We start from the raw sequence: 23,857 nt of genomic DNA on the forward strand, positions 1-23,857 counted from the left end.
AAAACAGAATGGTCCACACACTACATAAAAACAAGAATTTGTCTCATATAGGGGCACCTGGGTGGCTCAGTCGGTAAGTGTCTGACTCTTGATTTCAGCTCAGGTCATGATCTCGTGGTTGGGAGATAGGACCCCGTGTAGGGCTCTGAGTTGGAGCACGGAGCCTGCGGGGGATTCTCTCCCTCTGCCCCTCCCCAGCTCGTGCATATGTGCCCCGCCCCCCAATAAATACGTTTTTTAGAAAAGAGAGAATTTGTCTCATATGGACAAAATCTGGTCAAGCACACACACAAACATCAACATGTATTCATTATATTAACATGACAGAATTACACTTTTCCCAATGTTTCCTTATATCAATCTTTTATTATAATAAAAGACAAACTATTTTGTGAAAAATGAAATCATTATTCAACATTTGAGGCGAGTACCCACCCCCCACCCCCATGCCAGGAAACTGATACCCAGAAGGGGAAATTAATTTGCCCAATATCACACAGCCTATGAATGACGAAGCCTGACTTGAACTTTCACTTTATGATCCCCCCCACCTCGTAGTGGGGCTGTTCTGGGCTGGTGCTTCGGCTAATTCTGGAATGAGGTCAGTTGTGAGCTTCTATTGCTTCCTGACCTCTCTCAGCGCACACTTTAGCCGGCCACTCTTCGTGTGTTTGGCCTTCCAATAGCACGCTCTCCCTGAGGCCCTCTCTGCCTCCCTGCCTTTCCACCTGAATGGACACAGTGCCTGCAATTTTCTGCTTCTGATCTGTATGGCTGTCCTGGTGCAGAGCTAAGAGCAGCTTTCGTTTGCCTCCTCCACTAGAGGATTTCTTCCTCCTGGCCCAGAGAAGCCCGCACAGCACCTTCCAAGGCCTGTCCCGGGTGTGCAATCCAAAGCACCTTTCCATCATATTCATCAACCAAGTTGAGGATTATCTGCTACCTTGAATTACCTAGGCCATTGCTTCCCCTCCATTAGATGCAACTTGGACCCAGTGGGGTTTCATAGATTCACATGAGCACAGTGTATTTTTTGAATTCTCATAGACACACAGAACTACCATTTCTTTGGGAGGAAGGGGGAGCTGTGTTCCCCAGCTCCTCTTCGGAGACAGCAATAGCTACTCAGTTCTGAGGAGTTTCTAAGGCACATTAGGGTTCCCCCCTCTGCGGCCCATGAGACACCTGTACTGCCAACCCCCAGTCTCCCCTCCCCCATACACGGTCCCCCTCATACACTTCCTGAGACCACTTGAAGCGGGATTGGGGATTGAGGGAAGGAAATATCAAGATTCCAGGCCCTCCACCCCCCACAGCACGGTAGAAATGAAAGCCCTTCAGCATTGCTGCCAAAGGGCCTCCTGAAGTGATCAAAATATATTTTAGGTTTTCAGGGCACTCGTCCAGTTCAGAGCAAAGACTATTCTAACTCAGAACACATGAGGGTAAATGCTAAGTTGATTCATTGCCCAGAGCTCTTCAGAAGTGAAGTGCCAGCCGTCTGTGTCTGGGTGAAGAAGACATTTTGCCTGGAGCAGAGAACGCGGCCTTGCAGGCCCCTCGGTAAGCTTGCACACCCCTCGCATCTGGGTTCTGGCACACACACGCCCCCCGTGCCCCCCCACCCCAGCGTCTGTTCCTCCAAGCCCCTCATCCCCCACCCTTTCTCATTTCATTCCACTCTCCCAGTTTCTCACGGGGACAACCTTGTACCTCCTTCTCTCCCTCTTCCGTGTCCTCTAACCGAGCAATGTTGTCCCTAGCCACACCTGACCCAGCTCCTTAATCCAAACTGGAAAGCCTCTTCTCTGCCTTGAGTGAAAAAAGCAAGGTGAGTGTGAATACACTCGATCATTCACTCACCCTCACTTCCCTCTATCAGCAGGCTGGGCCTGCCTTTTCGGGGTGGTGGAGAGAATCAGGGAAATGGTTTCTACCTGCCCCCATGATCCCTTAGGTTGATGAGTGGGGCAACAATGGAAGGAAGTTTTTATTCCTATGTTGAAAGGCAGGAAAAATTCAGACAGAAACAAGGATGGATCCAGTTGGTTTAGCCGGACTGCAACCTGGTCTCCAATCACCTCGAGGAGGGTTATGAAATTACCAAGTGATTATCTTAACATTTTTAACAGAAAATTACCACACAGAGAACAGACTCGTTTTTGTGGGAATGACAAGGGTCTCTCTCACATACAAAATCATGAACAACCCAATTAAAAATAGGAACTGCTTGTCAAGGTTAAGAGTCCCTGTTTTAGACATCATTGCTGAGAGAAATCAGGAGGGTTGAGGATGGAGAGAGGCTTCAGTCCCCAAGAAGAGAAGGACTCCCCTTCCCCCCACCTGCAAAGTGGAAGAGGGGGAAAAAATCTGTATTTTACTTTCTCTCTCAATTTCTTCCTGTGAGCTTTCTTATTAGCTGTGTATTCCTAGAGACAGGGAAATAAAAATGGGGAGAGGAGAAAAGGGAAAAACAGTAACTGAGAAAGGACAATGAGCGGGAGAAGAAGGAAGAAGGAAGAAGGGCAGAGAAAAGATGGAAAGAAGGGGCATCCTCTGTATTCTGGTCTCAAAGCAAGAGAGGTTTTTCCCACCCTCCACAGCACCTTTGAGAAGCAAGTAGGCCAGACTTGCTCTCTCCTGGGAGCATCGTGGCGGCTCTGTCCCCTCTACCTCCCAGGTCCCTGTGCAGATAAGACCAGAAAGGTGAGAAGGGAACTAGGGGAAGGGGGGCACATGACAGAGGACAAAGGCGCTGTCAGGCCCAGGTCTCTGGAAGTTGAAACGTAAGGCAGCAGAAGGTTCCAATGTTGGGCAGAGGGATCAGGGGGAACAGGCGGCAGAGAGGTGCTGCATAGTTGTTGGAAACAGAAGGAAGGGACGGTCCATCCTGGGCGCACACAGCATAGGCAAGGGCTTCAGTTCATCTGTCCTCCTCTCCAGAGCTGCAGATCTCACCTGCCCCCGCCCCCGCCCCCACCCTCGCTGCAGACCTAGAAGCTGAATTTTCTCGCTGTAGCCAGCAGCTAACGGCCGGCTGGCTTCCTTCCCCAGAAAACAGCAGCAGCAGGAAGGGGGAAGAAAGGAAGGAGTGCAGTGATAATCCCAAACCTTTGCATCTCAGCAGCCCCCAAATTTATATGCCAGCCCAATTCTCAGCCTCTCTTCCTCTCTCCCTGGCTCATAACCAAATGATCACACAAGGCTTTTCTGAGAAAAGGCATGAGGTATCGCCTCTCCCCATCTGGGAGGGAGCATCACATTATACACAGAAAGAGATGCACCTGTTTCCAGAGGTGGCATGGGGTAGAAAGAGCTCATAAAGAGTCCCAGATTGTTGCAAGAAAGATAATAATTTGATGGGGTTGAAATTAAATGTCCAAATTGAGGCTGCTTATGAAATTTAAACGGGGTGGGGAGAACATGGGGTGGGAGGACCAGAAATGAGAAGGAAAAAGACAAAGAAAGAGAAAAACACACACGATACAGTAGACAAAGGGGAGAAACCATAAAAAACACAGACACACAAATAAAGACAGAAGCTGAGAGAGGAGGGAGCCGGCACCTGGAAAGCAAGATGTTACAGCTGCAGAGGGGGTGGGGGAAGTAGGAGAGCAGAGGCAGGGAAAGAGGAAACAAAGGCGAGGAGCCAAGGACCAGACCTTTCCCCTCCCACGCCTTCAGCCGGTCCCCAACTGTAAGCAGGAGGGTTCAAGAGGTTTCTCACTTGGTCTTTACCTGCCCCCCATCTCTGCCAGAGTAAGAATCCCCAGTGCCTGTATGGCACGCTCACCACACCAGCTGGCCCCAGCTTTTACCTTGTGCCCCCACCCTCCTCCACGGGTCACTTGGGTAGCAGCTTGGCATGTCCTCAGGATGTAATGGGTTCCCCTCTTGCACATGCTCACGTGCAGCAGCCCTCGACAACCGGGGCTCCCGCTCCCCTCCAAAGGTAGAGGCTGCCAGGGGGCCCCGCTTCCTCTAACAGACCACGTGCACTCAGCAACCCACCTAAGCACAGACCCCCACACTCGGCCCTCCACGTTCCCCTGGCTGTCAGTGCCGCATCGATCTCACTAGCTCCGCAGCTCTTTAGGGGAGACAAAGGGGGAGGCAAAACAGCCCGGCTCCGGGCTTGCCCAGCACACGGAGAGGCAACATTCCTGGGAGAAGAGTTATGAGCAATGATGAGCTCATCTGAATGAGGGCCATGCGGGCGTACCCCCTGACACACTGGAGGGAAACAAAAAGCAAGACGCAGTTGTTTAGGAGCGGGGGCGCGGGCGTCCAAACCCTGGAGCCGCGCCTTCTGCGGGCCCTGGGCAGAGACAAAGTGGCGCGAGGGTGCGGGAGCTGCTAGGAAAGGGAAGGAAGGGGGCAAGCAGTCCCAGGCTTCGGAGGTGGGAAATAAATAATGTCCAGAAGGGGCTGGCTCTGAAGTGGACCAAATGGCTCTCCTGTCCCATGTTTATGGGGTCATGGACCATTAAACCAGCCAACCTACAGATGTCTTCATAAGACTTTACGAGATTAGGCTGGGGAGACCCTATAACTCAGCAGCAAGAAGGGAGAACGAGAGGGAAGAATTGCAGATAAGAGATGTGGAAACGAGGCCTCAGCCTTCGGGGGGCCGGGGGGCGGTTGCAGTTCAGTGGGAGGAGGTCTGGCTTCTGGAACCCCTCTGGCTTCCTTACCCTACTTCGGTGAGAGTTTCTGCCTGTCTCCATTAGATTGAAAAGCGCATCAGGCTTTTACTAATTAATAATTATAAACTATTATTTAACATACTTTCCTCCTAATCCAACTTCCAGTTGCTACCTACCCCCACCCCACCACGTTCCTGACCCACAATCAGGTCCTCAGAGAATCAGTTTCTTTGGCACTTGTGAAGCATATCAGAAAAGATAATAAAATAGCTATATTTACAAGCTCACGCACATTGGGATTTTCAAGCCTGATTTAGATGGTCAGTATGGTTTTCCACAAATTTTCATAACCAGGAGCAGACTCTTCTGGGGGTCCCTGGGAGGCTGAAGGCTAATATTTACTCTCTGGGCCACTAGCATAGCGCTGAGTGCATCCAGAGACCAGGAAGGCAGTCTCAACAGGTTATTAGGGAATAGAATAGGGAACAGGATACATGGTCTCTTATTCCCTCAGGCTTGCGCCACCCTGTGGCGATTTGCAGAAAGTCAGAGACCAACAATCCTCAGGAAAAAAGCCCTTGTTCTGGAAGTCTCGCAGCTCTTTCGGAAAGACATTTGTGACAACTAGTTGACATTCCAGGGCCCAAGTTAAGCAAGGGTGTCAGACCCGCATCTTCAAAACCACCACTCAGGATCCATATTTGAAAAGCAACCATTTATTAGAACCAATACAAGAGTATGAAAAGAGGGAAAAGAGGGTGGAAGAGGGGGAAAGAATGAGGTCTGCATCAATGTCAGTTGTGGAAACACATAAATTGCCTACTTTTAAACATTTACATTTAAAAGGCGAACATATATATATATCACTTATCCTAAAAAAATAAAAAAAAATGAAAAGCAGACATGTTTGGCTGAACTAAAACCAAGAAACACAACCAAAACTCCCCCACAAACCAAAAAGATCCATAGAGAATTCAACTTCCCATTTTTCCACTTAGAAATCTGGCTACCAAGTGTGATGTGTTTTGTGACTCAGGATGGGACAGAGTGCGGAAAGAAGCCCAGCCTCTTGAGTCTCTCGGATCCCATCCTGTGAGAAAGGGCAAGGGCTGCTGGGCCACGGGTGAGTCAACTCCTGGCTACTTGGCAGGAGGCAGGAGGTCAGACTGTGCGCTCTCCACCCTCCAGAACTCCACAGAACCACCTGGTGCCGCCAGCGCTGAGTGAACAAAGTCCACAGAGCGCGGAGAACCGGAATGTGACTGCAGCAAGGGGCCAGGACCTTGTGCTTTTCCATGGGTTACACATCTAGGGCCAAGGAGAGGGGAAAGGAGAAAGAGCCCTGTGGGGAAGAGCTGGCTGAGCCCACATCTGGGCAAGTAGAAATAGTGTCCAAAGTTTTCCCAAACCGGAGGAAAAAGAGGTCAAGGTCAGATTCAGACTGTGGACACTGAGAAAAAGAGGACAAATGAGTACAGTAAGTTGGATGAAGCTTTAAGGAGTATCACTGCCTCATTCTGAGTGTTAAATGTATCTCTAGACAAAAACTTTCCCACAGTGGCTCTTTTGGTAGGGGATGGACAAAGTGGTTATGTTTATTGAACCAGCTGGTTCCTATGGAGAGGCGAGGGTGCAGTGATTCCATTCAGGGGGCAATAAAATCAATGCTATAAATTCAGCCCACTGTGTTCATTTTGCTCCTGAGACAGCTGGAGTCTGCTCCAATCCCATGGGGAACAGGACCTTAACACCCAACCTGCAGAAACAAGCAATAGCATCCCTGCCTCATGGTTCCCTAATCCAATACTCTTGGGTATGGAACAGCCTCTCTTCGTGGATGCAAGACATAGAAAATACTAAGTGCCTTCCCCCATGACATCCTAAGTCTGGACTATTAAGACTCCAACATTCACAAAAACACTGTCAACATCTGAACTAGCAGCTTTGATGAGGGGTGGGGGTGGGGGGCAGAGAACTTGCCGAGGTCACTGGCAGTTCCAACCTTGGGACAGCTCAGTGAGGACTAAAGCCCGTGTCAGGCCTAGACTTTAGACTTCGGCTCAAGGCATCCTCCAGCGAGGACCCTACGGTACTCTACCAACTTTGATTTACAATGCCTCACAACACCCCTGTGAGGTAGGTCAGTATCATTAACCCCATTTGACAGATGGGGAACTGAGGCATTGGAAGGAGTGACTTGCCCAAGGTCAGCCATTATGAATCAGTTGAGGAGGTTGGCACACGTAGTCAGCATCCACTCAATTCTTGTTCCACTCCCCAGGGCATTTTACTTCTTAGGGCGCACTTGCAAGCAAAGGAAGTCAGCAGGTATACCTTACACTGCAAACTAGATGATCTCCATCAACCCACAAGTATTAACAGAGGGCCTATTCTTTATCTGGCATAACACAAGGAAGCTTAGAGACACAAACTGCTTCTGAAAATCACGTGTTAATGGATATTCTGCAAATAAAATTCCATTTCAAGCATTAAGGGCATGAATTCATAAAGAAATATTCACTTTATCGTTAAGAGGTGAAGGACTAAGTCACGCTGACTTCCCAGAGTTCTGTGTGAGAACCCCTACTCCTAAATCCTGAAATTCAAGAACAAAACCTCATTTAAACGAGAACCTTGTCCCCAGCGGTGATCTTGATCGTGCGTGGAATTGCAAGGTTGGGAGGGGAGGGGGTGGGGGGCAAGATTAGCAACAATAGTGCCGGTGGCAGCAGCAGTCCCTATGGGATGAGGCAGGGGGCAGGGATCCTTCTGCTGCCACTGTCCTTCCCCTCAATGGCCACAAGGCATCTTTCCAACTTTCTGTCCCAGCCCAACCTCAGGAGTTGCAGTATCTTCATGAATGGCTCTCAAAATTAAGGATATGAATGGTGACCCCTAGTTTTCCATTCAGGGAGAAGGGATGAAGTGTTCTCTAGAACTACTTGTAAGACTCTCGTAATATTCTTTAAAATCCTGACAGGGGCCTAACTTTTTGACAAAAGAAAGCTAAAAGGAAAAGCACTTTCCCCCCTCCTTTGGACTACGGCTGGACTCTGGTAGTAATGATTATGACCCTTGTCCTAAAACTAGGGGGAAAAAAACTAAATACACAGTCAGTCCTAGCTTTGAATCAAATCCTAAAGCTACTGGAAACTGCAAAACACGGACTTGAGCCTTAAAAGTGCTGTGACACAATTAAACTCTATCTTCTCGGGTCTCCTTAAAGAATCTCCAGGCAGGAAGCCCCTCTTTTCCTCTGTGCCCCCACTCACAGTAGCCAGAGTAGCTGGACTCTTAACATACCTCAGAAGCTCAAAGAATGATTTGCCAACACACATGGTATAATGTCCACCAGGGTTACTCTAATGCCAGGAAGGACTGACCATCCCAAGATCTAAATATACACCTTTTTTTACTCCTGACCAACACTGGACAAGCCCAGGTGATGGTAATATTCAAGACTGATGAAAATGACAATGACAGTTCAGGTTCAGTCTGTTTGGAATTCCTCAAAAAGTGTGATGAACTGGCCACTGGCGCCTAGATCAACTGTGAGGTCATACTTGTCAATGCCAGGGGACACAGACAGCTCTAGCGCGCACGCACGCTCGCTCTCTCTCACTCACACACAAACAGACTGGTAAGATAAAAAGTTCATTGCATTCAATTTAGCCTAATTTCTTGATAATAGTTTCCTATTAGATTTTCCGATTAATACTGATGGCTCTTACCTAGGCTGTGATAATTAGGTTTTGATCTATTGTGACATTAATGATCACAATCAGTTGACTTTGAAATTGTCTTAATTAATGGCTCTTCCCTCCTCAGCTGCCTCCAGTGCAGGTTCTATCCCCTCCCCCCACCGCCGTGTTTTAACTCTTTCTTACTGATCCCAGAGACAAATAGCAGTGGAGGATCACTTCCCATAAACCAAGATTTTAAGCTATTTTAAAACATTTCTCTGACAGAAGAACAATACGAGATGATGAAATGAGGATCCGGATGAAAAGGCAAGAGAATGTGCTGTCAAGGCATAGAAAAAACTCCATGTTAGAAAACCACCAAAGTCAAGCATGATGTTATAGAGTGGCAATGACAAGTTGAAGTCACTCTAAAAAGACAAGATGAGGTAGTTTACAATTCAAGAAATCCAGCACAAGCACAAAGAAATTAGAATTGTCTTTATGAAGCTATCCAAAGAACCTGCACACTGTAATTTTCCAGAACAGTTACTCTTCATTCCTGGGAATTCTACCAAAGTTAGTCAATTCTCAGTTACCCAGGCAGCGAAAAGTATCTTTTTCTTGTGGTTATACGGTTCAGAACGGAGAATTTTCTTATGGTTAAACTGGTTCTTAACAGGGCTAGGCCTCACCCTCGACTTCCCTAGATTAATTATATCCGAAACTTCAGGGTATGTGCATTTCCAGGACAGAAATCACCACCCTGTAGTGTTAAATAAAACTACACTGCACAGAATACATGGCTCACATGTTAGATGTGCCCCAAGCCTTCTCTGTGGCTAATCTCTTGTCACTGAAAAGTATGTCCTTGTTTCAGAGTTAAAGCCAACCTCACGTTAATTCTTCCAAAAGGGATGAGAAAATGAAAAAGGTGTCAGCAACTCTGATGGCAATAAGTGTTACAGAACCCACAATAATGTCACCAACACTGAACTGGATATGCAACACAGATAATACGCTTTCCACAAACAAGGATTCACTAGATCTTAAGAAATACTTTGGCAAAGAGCCTAAAACAGGGATCAAAATGAGGGGTTCTCAATCCCCACTCACCTGTTTTCTCTCTCAGCGACAGCATTTCTAACCAACCTTCAGTTATCCTTATCTTCTGAAATAAAGCAAGTCCTTGTTGTAGTCCATCTATGGCCAGTTAGCTCAGTTCATCCAAGGTCACAGGTCTTTTCCACATATGAATCAACTGTCACCCTCCTACTGCCCCCAAGTCAGAAATGTGTCCCCATTTATGGTATTTATTACACTGAACTATTCACAATCAGTTCATCCCACATCAGCATCAAGGTTAAGGCCAGAGACTGCGTCTTCTTGAACTCTGTACCCCCCCAAGGCCAAAAAATGCTTGTTGAATAAAAAGAATGTTGACGTACACTCAGGTGGCTGGAATATGGACAGTTCAATACAAATCCACTATTATTAATTGGGTGGGGACACTGATTTCTGAGCATATACTCCTGGATGCAACGCTGGTAATCTGTTTTTGAAAACGTAACTGTTACGATTAGCGGTAAAGCCAGCATCAAACTGGAATACACTGGATCCAGACCATTCCTCTCTCCACCCTGCCACAGGTATGCTTACCTGGCGGTTCGATTACAAAGGTACAGATCGCAACAGTGTGATTTTTACTCTAAGAATCTAAACCAAAAGGATGGAATCATGGTGCAAAATGAGCTTTTCCTTTGACCTCATTTGTGAGAAACAAATTCCACATTTCAAATCTGATGACATAACCCTTCCTGGGGTTCTCATGGCATTGCGAAGTAGTATTTTAGGCCCTCATATTCAAACCGTAAGGGCAAAAACTGCTCCCCAGCCCAGACACAAGATAGATCCCTCTGACCCCTGACCGTTTAGGTGAGCTGGACTAAATGCCAACCCAACAGAATCACAAGATGAAAATCCCAAGCACCTTCCCAAAGGCCCTAGGATCTGACCTGAACAGATGGAAAATGGCCTCCAGGAGGCCAGCTACAGAACAGAAATGAAGAGAGTTAAGAATAACCTAACTGCCCAAGCTATGGAAACAGGACTAATCTTTCATCACCAATCAAAAGCAGTTCACACATATGGCTGTAAGACAGCCAAGGACCACCTAGACTTGTGAGCATCAAGGAACACCACCGGCTCAAATGCTCCCTTGAGCAGATGAAAACTGGACTGCAGAGGGAAAATGATACGGCCCTCTCCAGGTTAAAAATGGGTGCTTCCATCAGGACCGATGTTCCTAACAGCTAATCCTAACATGAGGGCATTGGCCCAGAGCTCAGAAAAGCAGCTACCCTGACCTTGGTAAACTCTGCTGGGCAAGACTCTGCTACTTTCTGTGGAAAGGAAGGTCCTTGAATGTTGATTACAAGAAGAAATTCAGCATCAGAAAGAGGTTTTGAAAGAAGACTAAACACAGGAAAAACATATTTCGAGTACCTGAGACCTAGATGTTTAGGAGTGCTTAGCCCATGGCTACTAACTCTTCTGAGGAGAAAGCCCCATGAAAACAGGTTTCCTTTGAGACTGCAATTCTGCAAGGGCCAGCACAGCTACTCAGCACTAACAAATGCCGGGGGCACAGGCGGGCATCTGGTTTCCTTTCTGTTGAGGGCTGAAATCAATACTGGCCCCTGGCTCCCTACATTCCTACCGAAGCAGCTGTGGGTAGTCAGGGAAAACAACAAAAATCGTGCTGGCAGCACTCAGTACAAGACCATGATTCAATAAACTGTGAACAGAAAACATGGAGTGAAGAGTAAGGTTTTAAAGGGCTGATGAGTTGTAGATGATACTTCCGTTGTTAAAAGAAAACCAGGTTTTGATGAGTACCTTAAATATTACCTATAACCACAGCAACCACATGCCCCAGGTTTCTCAGGACCAATCTCAGCACAAAATAATTCCATGGTGTTCTTTGTCCAATGCTAGGTCTTGGTCTTAAAAATACCGTCACTGTAGTTTACAGGCCCACTGCTCCTGGGAGGCACACTGGCTACGTGGATAAGAGGTGATTTTCTCCACCTGCAAATCAACAGACCCAGATCACCTCCTGAGGGGCTCTGGCCTACTTTTGTCTTATTCTTGTCTACCCTAATTGATATTCTTGGCTCTTTGTAGGACAAATTTGTTTCCTGACCATCCTTTCTTTCTTTTAGATGCCCATCAGATTAAGTACTAAGCAATTATCTAGCACTTGATCTAGACCTTGAATTCTTTCAGAGTAAAGAAAGATGGAGATAAAAACTCCTACCCACTTGAGCTATGGGTTAGGAGTTCTCACCCAATCACATTACCATTCAGAAGGATTTTCCTGGATGACTTAAACCAAAAGCTTCATTGTTCCAGTCTGTCATGTCACTGCAGCAACAGCTGTCTTCTCAACTGTGCAGTATAATTTTTGACATAATTTATACAAGCACACAGAATTCAATCAGCAGCTGAGCAGGAAAGCAATGGTAACAAATGCTATGAATGGGTATATGATTTGCATATTATTCAGCTCATCTGTGGACTGGAGCAATCTATCCATTCCCCCGATTACTCTGAATCATCTAGAAATGGCTGAATGCTCCTGGCCAGACAGCTACATGTTTTAAAAATCAAAAGCAACAACAAAAACAACCTCAATGGCTGGTGAACTCTAGAGTTAAGGCTATTTCAAGCATTTATTCTTAATTCCTCAGCTTTGGACTGGGACACAGATGCTCATAACCCTGCTATTTCCTTACTTTTAGTCTTGTTTCTCTAGCCACCCTCCCCCCCCCCCCGCCCCTCAACTGAAAGAAAATGGTTAAAGAGAATTAGGGCATTTCTTGGGGCACAAAGGCAGAAGGATATGGTAATAATCTCTCAATATAATGGCAAAGCAGGAGGAAGCCAAAAGTGAAATCTTTTGCTGAGTAGGGACAGAAGGTTGTGCCAGCATGCTAATGCCAGGGCCTGTCACTCTAAGGTGATAGTCTTCCACAGAAATGCATTTTTAAAAATAAGATACAACAAAGAGTTTGAGGGTGGAAAAAGGGAAGAGTATTATAATACTTTGGGGACTCTTGGTGGCAAATCCAGGAGTCAACAAAGCAGGAAATTTAGGACTATAAACACTATGAATATTTAAAATTTGATGTTGTGGCCGATGGCTCCCCTCCAAGAATTCCCCACTGAAAATAATGGCATGGAGGGGACACTTGGGTCCACGGAGAAGTGAGAGTCAGGTCTGAAGCCTCTTTGGTAACAGGAATGCTTTGGGAGGCCACAAAAGTTGGCAGGGCTGGAGGGTGCCTAGCACCTTGGCACAAGCAAGCACCAGGCAGTCACTCACACCTACATAAATATATAGTCCAAATGTGAGGGATGGAAGGAAATAATACATATATACCATATGTGATAATAAAGACAATTATATCCTACCCCATCATCCTCATGTACTAATAGCTAAAAATCTCCACAGTTAATATTCTTGTCATTGTATGACCGACTACACCACCTTGCAGAAGTAGAATCAAGGATTGATAAGAAACAAGGCCAAAAGTCCTGGAGCTAAGAGTGCCTTGACAAATTTGAGTGTAAAATTTCAAGTCCTCCAAAGGATGGAGCTATTCTGGGAGGATGAGTGGGGATGAACAACAGAGGGTGGCCCAGAAGACCACACCAGGAACCCTGTATTCTACTGGGTAGAGCTGAATGAGGTTGGGAAAGCCCCAACAGGTAGGCAGTTGCTATTGGCTTTTTAAAAAGATGGGAACATCTTTTCCATCCCAACATCTCAAAACAAAAGCTAGCTGGTCATCAACATGTTCTAAGAACCAAAGCAAGAAACCAAAATTCATCATCATTATAACAAAATCCCCCAATCTAAAAAGCAACTAACCCTGAAAAGATCAAGACTCTAAGATGTTTAAAAAGTTAAAACTCATCTTGAGGTCACAGGGGAGCAGAAGGAAGAGATCAGGGCAAAGGAAAAAATTGTGGGAATTACACACAGTATGTAAATGCCTGGTCTTCACAGAGAGACACTTATCATGAATCAGACCATCAGTTATGTTACAAGAGAACCAATACCAACATTTCTCCTGTGGAGCACAGTGATAAGCACATTTTTTATGGATGTGTTTAGGATAGAACAGGGTGGGCAGAAGGGAGAGGAGGCAGGGAGGTGAATGTATTATATACAAAGAGAAATGACAGAGACCACCCCCTCCTTTAGCTCTTTGCTGTTTCTTTCTCTTTGTTTTCCGCGTCCTCAGGATAGGCATGCCACGTCAGTCTCTCTTCATAAAATGCTATCACAATCTGTGGACATTTTACATTAGCTTCTTTTGCAAGAACCAGGTCTGCTTCATCTGTGTCTTTCCTGGAGAGAGAGAATATGAGACTTAGAAGGAGAGGAAGTAAGAATGAGAGATAATCTATCTAAACCAAGGTTTATGTTGTTATATGGATTTAACGGACTTGATTTCCTCTCCATCTTGATTTCAAGGTGAGAAGGACCCTAACAGCTCAATATTTTCAAGGAGAAATTCAAGTAAATAAAAATTACCAGGGAGTATCATTTAACTACCACATCAGACAGAAACAGAAGTCTTCAGCTAGAACTCAGATGAAAAACAGAAGGCTTAATCAAAAGGCTGAAAATGAAATTATATAAATTTCGCTCCTGTAATTCTGATTTGTGTGTATGAGCATGTGAGTGAACACACGATCAAACCTACATTCAGTCCTATTGATTATGCACAGATTGATCAACCCAGTTTCTGATCATCTGAGTGAAAAGGTCTTAACCTTCCTCATCTTGTGGCCTTTTAAACACTCATTGTCCTTTTGGAGAGAACTATGGATTGGAATAATAAGAAAACAGAAATTTAAGTCAGCAACAGTACTTATACAAGGGAGAATAAAGGAGAATGTAAAATTTAGTCACTAAAATGAAATGTAGGAATTAACTGCAAATTTCAATTATCCAAGTTTACAAAGGCTCTACTACCATGTAGGACAGAAAAACACAGCAAGTCTTAACCAGGATTCCAAATCAAGAAAAAAAATATTTTAAGTTAAAATTCCACCGACACTTGAGCAAAGACAACTACCTCCTTTTCTAGAAAACGGGAGATATTTAATTCATAGAGGTAAGTATTACAGATGAAAAGAGGAGGGGAAAACACACAGCTCAGAGCAGATACTCAAATTTGGACTGCGGTGGGGAAAAAAAGCTAGTTAATATGTGAATGTAAATCGTGTAACGCATATGGCTGAGTGGGAAAAGCAGTCAATACAGCTCCTTACTTCTGACAGAGTATAATGATTCTTCAAATCTAGGCTTCTGGGTAATTTACCAGCAAAATTTCGATCAGATAAAATATTAAACCTTTTGATTCTACAACTTTTAAGGTAAATTAGCTTCCTCAGCAGCAATGCAGCATGAAGCCTCTATTTAGAGACCAAGCTTAAATCACAAGCCCAGAATACTTGGAAACAGAGAGGTGGTGAGGGCCACACCATAAATCACCCTGTCTTTAAGAAACCAAATTGAGGGGAAGGAACTACACTTTCCTCTAAGAGACATTCCCTCCACCGGATGAAATAACTTATGCTTTGGCTAGTATTAGTCTTAAAGCTTTTTGTTGAGATTATTTTTCTCTTTTAGACATCATTCAGTTGTTTTGATCCTCAGTGATGGCAGAAAGCCTCACTCAACTCCCATCTCATGGCCATAGGCTCATGGTCTGATGGTAAATGATTCAGAACTGTGTAAATAAATGGTTAGGTCATGTCTATAGGGTTCCTACCTAAAGCTACCTTAGGTATTGGGGCTAATGTAATTTGGCTTAATACCAAAGCTTGGGAATATCTTAAATTCATTCTCGATCATAATTCCCGTTAATACTAATAGGTGATATGAGCCAAAGATCTTTGACAATCAAAATTCTTCGTTGGGAAATACTCGGTCTTCCCTATCTTCTATACAAACTCAAGTCACTGGCAAAGAAACACAATTGTACACTGAGGCCCAATCTCTCTCACCATTTCATTAGGAACATTAAATCGCCACAGGAATCTGTCGCCCCAATGATCTTTTCTGGTTCCAGTCCTCTCTCAAAGCCCCGAGCGATATCATTGCTCTGCTATAAATAGAAGATAAAGAAAGTTTACAGCTTGGAGAAGAGTAAAAAAAAAACCCTGTTTCTCAGCTCAACAAAGCACAACCTAAGTTCATTTTGTCACCAATTCAAAGAATTCTTAGAACTTAAGAAATACAATAGCGGGCCAGCCAGTGACAGTGATGCTAAGAGGTATTTTTGTTAAGAAGATGCAGTTGTCTTTCTAATACTCCTTCACAGGATTAGGAAATGGCCCCCAAAACTCTTTCATATCCCGTAAGACATCCTGAAATCATCATCTAGGAACTCATCTAACCCTGTAATCAAACCTCCTTGATATTATGAATTGACTACCCCTACAATGCTGCTTCCAAGATGATAAACAAGTCCATGCTTACCTGAACTAAACCCTTTTTCGCTTTATAAACTTCAGATATACCACCTCTTAATTTTTTAGACATTTAGTTTAACAGTGACCGATATTTCTAATACTTTTTTTCTTTAACATAGTCCTCTATATGTATGAAAGAACAGCAGTAAGAATGATTCAAGGCAGTACCATAAAACAGCAAATTTCTTTCAGAGCTCACATACTGCAATACCCACATGCTTGGAGAAGAGGGCCTGGTCTATGCCCATCCCCTCCTGAAGGAGAGAACAGAACTGTTCATTAGAGAACAGAACTGGACAGTGATTTAAAACAAACTGATCATTTTCTAGATTACTCAAACTTGGCCAAAATGTAATCATGCAATCAAGACAAGAGTACACCCGACTCAAGGGTGATGGCACTGGTTGCGAGCAAAATGGTGAAAATTTAGACAAACCAGGTAATTTTAAAAACCTTATTATAGAAAATAATGCAAACTTATCTAGTGGCAACATAAAAAAGATTTAGAAAGACTGCCCAAATGAACTAAATCTCTGATGTCTGATTTTCATAATAAAATCTCTTTGATCTGACATTCACCCTGCTTTTTTCTGAGATACAAAGTATTCAGGATCCAGGTGGTCCCCAAAGATACCAGAACCCACACTGGGAAGGAAATTCCATGCACGGATCAGGGGAGATACTGACTCAAAAACACAGCCTCTTTTGGGGGCGCTTAAGGGGAGGAGGTTCCCAGATGTGCACACAGCTGCTCACAGCTGGAATGCTGGCGCACGAACTGAGTCGTAAATCATAGCTGGCGGCTGAAAACAGTTTGCCACATAGGGAGGGAAGGGAAGAAAAATGTTCAAGCTGCTGAAAAGGAGCCGAGGCGAGGAAAATGCTAAAATCATCACACAGGCAGTAATCTTAAATCAGGCATAATGCCGACTAACAAATTTCTTCTGCAGTGGTCTAAAGAAAGAAACGTAATCCCCTCCTGTATCTTTAAAACATACAACCACCTATCTTTCTGGCTGCCTACCTGACAGCCGGGAGCACTGCTGAGAATGCTGTCAGGGGCCCCAGATGAACATCACAATGTAAGGGACGTGTGGGGGTTGTTTTCAAGGTCAGTGGCATCAGAACCTGGCCTTGGAAGACAACTCTCTATGCTGGCCAGTAGGTCTAAGCCAGATTGTTCCTTTTCAAAAGGACAGAAACCTTATGTTGAGGAAAAACAAACTATATGGCACAAATGGCTAGTCACAAGTCTTACACTGTGCCATTTGGTCTCTTTACTTACCTAGAAAATGAATCAAATGACAAAAAAACAATACAAAGGACTAATAAAAAAGGAAAAAAAAAAAAAAAAAAAAAGAACCAAGTCTTAGCTCCTTAGAGAAGGGAAGGCATTCTCAAATCCTCATCAGTACACTATACCATAATGATATACACCCCTCACCAGAATAGTTTTAAAAAATAAGGTTGTAAAAAATAAAATTAATCAGGGAAACAAATAAGGAGACAAACACAAACCCAGAGTCCACTTTCACTTGTAGCTTCCAATCTTTTACTCTTATTTTCAATTCTTTTGGAATGCTGATCTCCCATTTTCTCTATCACTTATATATAGGTCCTTGATGCCTAGGGGTCTGACCCACAGAAATCTAAATGTAATTGGTCTGGGGTGCATCTTGGGTACTGGATCTTTTCTTTTTTTAAGCCCCCCCCCCCCCCCGCAGTGATTCTAATATGCAGCCAGGGCTGAGAACTAATGTTCTAGAAAAATGGGTACCAAGTAGAATGAAGATAAATAGAGACGCTTATGGCAGTGATGCTGAAGATTGAGAAGTGGACTTATGCTTTTATTTTATTAAACGTTAAGGGTATGATACATCCTTCAACACAAAAGGCTTCATAACCTTGAAATAAACGAGTGGAAGCTGGTGGGGTGTGTGTGTATGTATGTGTGTGTACACAGATAGATGAAAAAAGAGAGGTAAGAACAGTGCTTATGCTAGTTATTTGAGAGCTGAAGATCAGAAGGATTAAAGCAACTGAATCAACCAATATTTCATAAACACACTTTCCAAACTGAACAATAAAAAGATTCAAGAGATGAAAATTAATTTATTTGGAATATGTAGAATAAGATCAAAAGAGAAAATACCCATGCCACTGAACTGTACACTTTAAAATAGTTAACTGTATGTTATACGAATTACACCTCAATTTTAAAAAGCAAGAGAATATAAAAGTTTGAAAGTAAGTGCTACCTTTGGAACAAAAGGAAAAAAGTAAAGTAGTAAACATTTTAAAGCCCTTTTTGTAGACTTAAAAATGTCAAGTCCCTCCCCATCTAAGATAACCTAGCTGCCTTACTCATGGAAAAGACAGAGAGTGGCTGCCTGTTTTAGAGGGATTTAATTTTGCCACCTTAATACAATTCAGTGAAACGCATACAGTATTACATTTCTCACTCAGCCAGGAGGGGGCGCTGTAGTCAATAAACATATCTCCCTGGAAGCTCTTTTGTTCAACAAATTACCTTGCAGACCATCCTTAGAAAAGAAACAACCATAATAAGGCTGGGGGGGGGGAGGGGGCGGGGGCGGGGCGGCAGGGGGAGGGTGGGCGAGTGGCAAAACAATTGTTTGTGGGGAAAAGGGAAAAGGAAGCTTACCTCTCTCTTTTTTTTGGATTTGATATCATCAGCATTGTTCGAGAAATTGGATTTCCTCTTGTTACTTTCTGACTTCTCCCTGGGTTTGTTATTTTCACCCTCCTTCATCTTCTTATACTTTTTCATAAACTCAGAAATTAGCTCAGGGCAATCCAAATTTTTCTCAGGTTCCCAAGTATTGTGCTCCCTGGGCACAAAGAATGGAAAGAAAAAGAAAAAAAAAAAGGAAAGAATGAGGGGGAAAAAAATAGAATGCTTTCTTAAAGACAAGTAGGCAAAACGAAAAAAAAACCTATACTTAAAAGAGATAATAAATTTGATCCCAGGATCTATCCAAGAGAAATGAAAAAATATATCCACAAAGAAACTTGCACACAATTACTTATAGCAGCATTTTAATAGCCAAAGACAGAAAACAATTCAAATGTCCATCAACTTGTGAACGGATGAATAAATGCGGTATATCTACACATAATACTATTCAGCAACAAAAGAAACGCAATACTAATTAATACATGCCACAATATGAAAGAACCTCAAAAATAATAAGCTGAAAGAAACCAGATGCAAAAGGCTATATATTATTGGATTCCATTTATATGAAATGTCTACTAAAGACACATTTAGAGACAAAAAGCAGACCAGTAGTTCCTCGGGGCTGAGGTTTGGGATTAACTACAAATGAGTTCAAGGGCATCTGGGGAGATTATGGAAATTCTAAAAGTTGAGTGTGGTAATTAATAGTGGCTACACAACTCTATGAATTTACTAAAATTTGTTGAATTGTACATTTTCAATGAATGAATTTTATGGTATGTAAATTATACCTCAATAAAGCTTTTAAAAACTCAAACATGAATTCTGCTTTTAAGTGGCAAAATGTGATTTCATACCTATGAGAATCCTAAGGAATAACATAGTAAGACCTGCACCCCCAGTTTACACTATCTAACTTTACTAACACTAACTTTACTTATTTTGAAGAAATATCAACAATTATTGAAGGACTGAAAATAATTATTAAGAAAAAAGGTAGTGACGGCTTCAATCATTAGAATATAGGCAAATGGTAGGAAGACAACTCAGAAGTGGGATTTGGAATGTATTATTCAATGCTATGGATTCAAGACTACTGTTACTAGTCAAAATACATTTTTATATTAATAAAAAAACCCAAACTGAATAAATGAGTTTAATTAAACTTGGATCATGGGAGTCCCATTAAGAGAAAAACAAACAGTTACTATTCACAAAGTTGTTCTATGTATTCCTGGCATGGGTTTTGGAAAACCAAACTACCAACTGCATCAGAAGCTTATGGAATCAAAGCATGAAATGTACCTACATGGGAAAAACCAGACCAGGCATCCTTTTCACTCCTAGCCAGTGGCAGAAGTTCTTTTGGTTAACAGAGTATTACTAGTTTATATTAAAGTACACCTAAAAATGTATTATAGTTGTAGGATGATTAATGATTATATGTGAATGAAAATGATTTAAAATGTAGAAAATGATTTCTACAATCCTTTCACTGACTTGGGAAAAAATTATTTAATGTATGCACTATCATTTTAAATATTGTTTTTTAAATAAGGTGTCTTTAGATGGGCATGGTTTGAACACATGCCAGAATAACTTGACTTAAATAAGCAGAATAATGGAAAAATCTGGTATTTACTCTAGATTTAAATAACCTTCTGCAAAAAGAGCTTGAGAATAAGACAAAATGTATTTCAAAATCATCTGAGCTAAAACTAGAAAAGACTCCCCTTCATAGCTCTTCTTTCAGCAAAAAACAAAAAACCACCTCATACAGTAACTTTCCCCCAAATCCACAAACCATATAGCTTACTATCCCAGAAGAAATTAAGACACCAAAAGCAAGAGGCATGCCAACACTGTGACACAAGCAGGCAGACATGGGGATAGGACAGAGTCTCTACTGACAGCAAGGCAAGCCGGTCCTATAATGCTATAATAGGTTTACCTCTTCTCCTACCATATTAGTATTGCTGCTTCTACATCAACCAATTTTCCCCCACAAGACAGCATGATATAATTTAAAAAGAGCCTGGGCCATCAGGGCCAAGAAATCGGATACTGGATCCTTGTGCCAGCACTTAACCAGTGCCAGATGCTTACACTATCTTCGGCAAATAACTTCGCTAACTTCCTCATCTGTAAACTGAAAATACTTCCAAAGGCTGTTATGAGAATTAAAGAGAACACATGAAGTAAAATCTGACCATTGCCTAACAAGCAGTAGGTACTTAATTATAGACAATGCTGAAGTGGGCAAAATTTGTTCATCTTTAATGAAATCCTGGGCATTTCTGAGAAAGTAAGGACAATTGCTTTAATCCATCTACCTCAAACTGTCTTCCCCCCTTTAATCTATGTAAGCTACCAGTAGCTCAAATACACATATAGTTTCAAGTACCTTTAAAACGACCAAGAGTTTCCAATGGTGATTCACTGGGCCCAATAAACACCCTTAAAATCTTTCAGTGTTATTTTCTTTAAAGTTTATTCACTTATTTAAGTAATCTCTATACCCAATGTGTGGCTCAAACTCAGGACCCCAAGAATAAGAGTCGCACACTCCACTAAATGAGCCAGCCAGGCACCCCTCCGTATTATTTTAATTCCTATTCCTTGGTCTGTCCAACTTGTATTTCTCATCTCTAAAGGATGCTGTGATACCATTCCTCTTCAGAAATATGAAGGGCATACTCTGATTGCTGTGCTACCTGTGGTGCTGTGTGCTAGAGATGCTAAGCATCCTGTAGTGCACGAGCTGTCCCACCTAAAATGCCAAAAGTGCTCCAAATGAGAAATGTTGACTTACGTACGAAATAACCTTAAGTATGTTCTATAGGCTCCTGATTCAGACCTTTGTCCAAAGACACTGTCAAAACTTCAACCTTTTTAGTATCTTGAAGCCCTACACTTTAATGTTAAGATGTTTGGTATGATAACAATTAGCCACAAGCGGCTTCTGAACGCTTGAAATGTGACTAGTCTGAACTGAGATGTGCTATAAAATATACATCAGGTTTTTAAGACAGCATAAAAAACAATGTATGATATTTTAATCTTTAGACTGATTAATGTTGAAATAGCATTTTGATACACTGTGTTAGATAAATTATTAAAATTAATTTCACTTTTTCTTTCTTCCAAGATTTCATTTAAATTCAAGTTAGTTAACATGTAATATAGTATTGGTTTTAGGAGTAGAATTTAGTGAATTTCACTCTTCTTTAATGTGGCCACCAAAAAATTTAAAATTACACATGTGGCTTGCATTAGATTTCTATTGGACAGCCACTCCAAGAAGCCTACATCACTTTCTATCAGTTCACTGGGGTTCTGAGAAATCCATTCTTTGTTATCAGGCATCCTGGGAAGGGAATTAATCAGAAATTGAGGCAAAATGTCTAACGATTACACAGCCTCACATACTTCACCTTTCAAGCTACCTCTTCTGTGCTTCAATATATGTCTAGTTCTATTTCTTGCAAAGAATAATCTCCTTTAGCACTTCAGCATAAAGCCAGATACTTCCTAACAGACATTCCAATCAATACCTCAGTATCACTTGTTTTGTTTGTAATGTTTATTTATTTTGAGAGAGAGAGAGAGAGAGAGAGAGAGAGTAAGTGTGAGCAGGGGAAGGGCAGAGAGAGAGGGAGAGAGAAAATTCCAAGCAGGCTCCACAGTCAGAGTGAAGCCTGACACAGAGCTCAATCTCATGACCATGAGATCATGACCTGAGCCAAAATCAAGAGTCAGATGCTTAACTGAGCCACCCAGGTGCCCCACTTCGGTATCATTCTTAAAGCTCATGGATTAAAGGGGAGCCTGGGTGGCTCAGTCGGTTGAGCATCTGACTTCGGCTGAGGTCATGGGCTCAGGTCACGATCTCACAGCTCGTGAGTTCCAGCCCTGCGTCGGGCTCTGTGCTGACAGCTCAGAGCCTGGAGCCTGCTTCGGATTCTGTGTCTCCCTCTCTCTGCCCCTAACCCACTCGCATTCTGTCTTTGTCTCTCTCAAAAATAAACAAACATTAAAAAAAAAAAAGGGCGGGGATGGGGGGTGATAGGTTCAGGTCTTAAAAAAAAAACAACACAAAAACATAAAACAAAACAAACCCCCAAAAACCAAGACTGATAAAGTATATTATTAATTGCAGAAACTAGGGCAATGTGTATCTGAGTGTTCACTCCATTTCTTTTGCTTCAGCTGTACATTTTAAATTAAAACAAAAAAGGGCGCCCGAGTGGCTCAGTTGGTTGAGCATCCGACTTCAGCTCAGGTCATGATTTCGTGGTCTGTGAGTCTGAGCCCTACATCGGGCTCTGTGCTGACAGCTCAGAACCTGGAACCTGCTTCAGATTCTGTGCCTCCCTCTTCTCTGCCCCTCCCCCGCTCATGCTCGGTCTCTCTCTGTCAAAAATAAATAAACATTAAAAAAAAATGTTTTTTTTAAATGAAATTAAAACAAAAATAAATATTGGCCCACGTGGGGGGAAATGTGGCCTCAGACTTAAGTTTCCCATTAAAATAAATCCTTCATCCTAGGTCACTTCTGAGATTCAAGGATCATTTTGAAAAACTAGGCTATGGGGTGGACATCTTCTGCTTAAACATATATATTTTAGATTAGTTATATTCAAAAGAATAGTAACAGTAACAATTTTTAGTTATTTATTTTTTAATGTTTATTTTTGAAAGAGGGCATGAGTGCGGGGGGGGGGGGGGGGGGGGGCGGAGAAAGTGAGTGTGAGTGTGTCCCAAGCAGGCCCCACACTATCAGTGCAGAGTCCAACTCCAGGCTTGAACCCACAAACTGTGAGATCATGACCTGAGCCAAAATCAACAGCCGGATGCTTAACTGACTTGAGCCACCAAGGCAGCCCAGTTTATACTTTAAAAAGAAAGAAAGATTTTATTTTTAAATAATCTGTGCACCCAACATGAGGTTCAAATTCACAATTCTCAGATCAAGAGTCACGTGCTGTACCAACTGATCCAGCCTGGCACCCCAGTTAACAGTTTATAGTTACACTGAACTTACCTGTCAGGCTCTACATCTACCCAACATCTCTATGACAAGTACTATTTCCTATTCTATTGAAGAGGAAAAAGAATAAGGAACTAAAACCAAGGTCACCCAGCTCTTAAGTTGGGGAGCAAGAATCTGGACCCAGGCGATCTGGCTCCACATCTACGCACCTAATTCACCATACTGTCTCTCAAAAGCATTATCACTAGAACCCCAGCTCCAAGGGAGAGACTTCTGTTTCGTT

The 23,857-nt window shown here is 42.9% G+C and overlaps 1 protein-coding gene across 6 annotated transcripts in view; it reads right to left on the minus strand.

Moving 5' to 3' along the window:
- Positions 1–5,342: 5,342 nt before the first annotated feature.
- Positions 5,343–23,857, minus strand: part of CBX5 (chromobox 5) — a 43,941-nt gene continuing 25,426 nt past the window's right edge. For all 6 annotated transcript variants that reach the window (XM_015087813.3, XM_015087814.3, XM_053226336.1 and 3 more), the window contains 3 exons: positions 18,546–18,732; positions 15,413–15,513; positions 5,343–13,745 (listed from right to left, as the gene is read on the minus strand). In XM_015087813.3, coding sequence (XP_014943299.1) covers positions 13,595–13,745; positions 15,413–15,513; positions 18,546–18,732 — 439 coding nt within the window. In that variant the 3' untranslated portion in view covers positions 5,343–13,594. The remainder of the gene's footprint in view (positions 13,746–15,412; positions 15,514–18,545; positions 18,733–23,857) is intronic.

The sequence above is a fragment of the Acinonyx jubatus genome, chromosome B4 (genome assembly GCF_027475565.1).
Source record: "Acinonyx jubatus isolate Ajub_Pintada_27869175 chromosome B4, VMU_Ajub_asm_v1.0, whole genome shotgun sequence".
Classification (NCBI taxonomy): Eukaryota; Metazoa; Chordata; class Mammalia; order Carnivora; family Felidae; genus Acinonyx; species Acinonyx jubatus.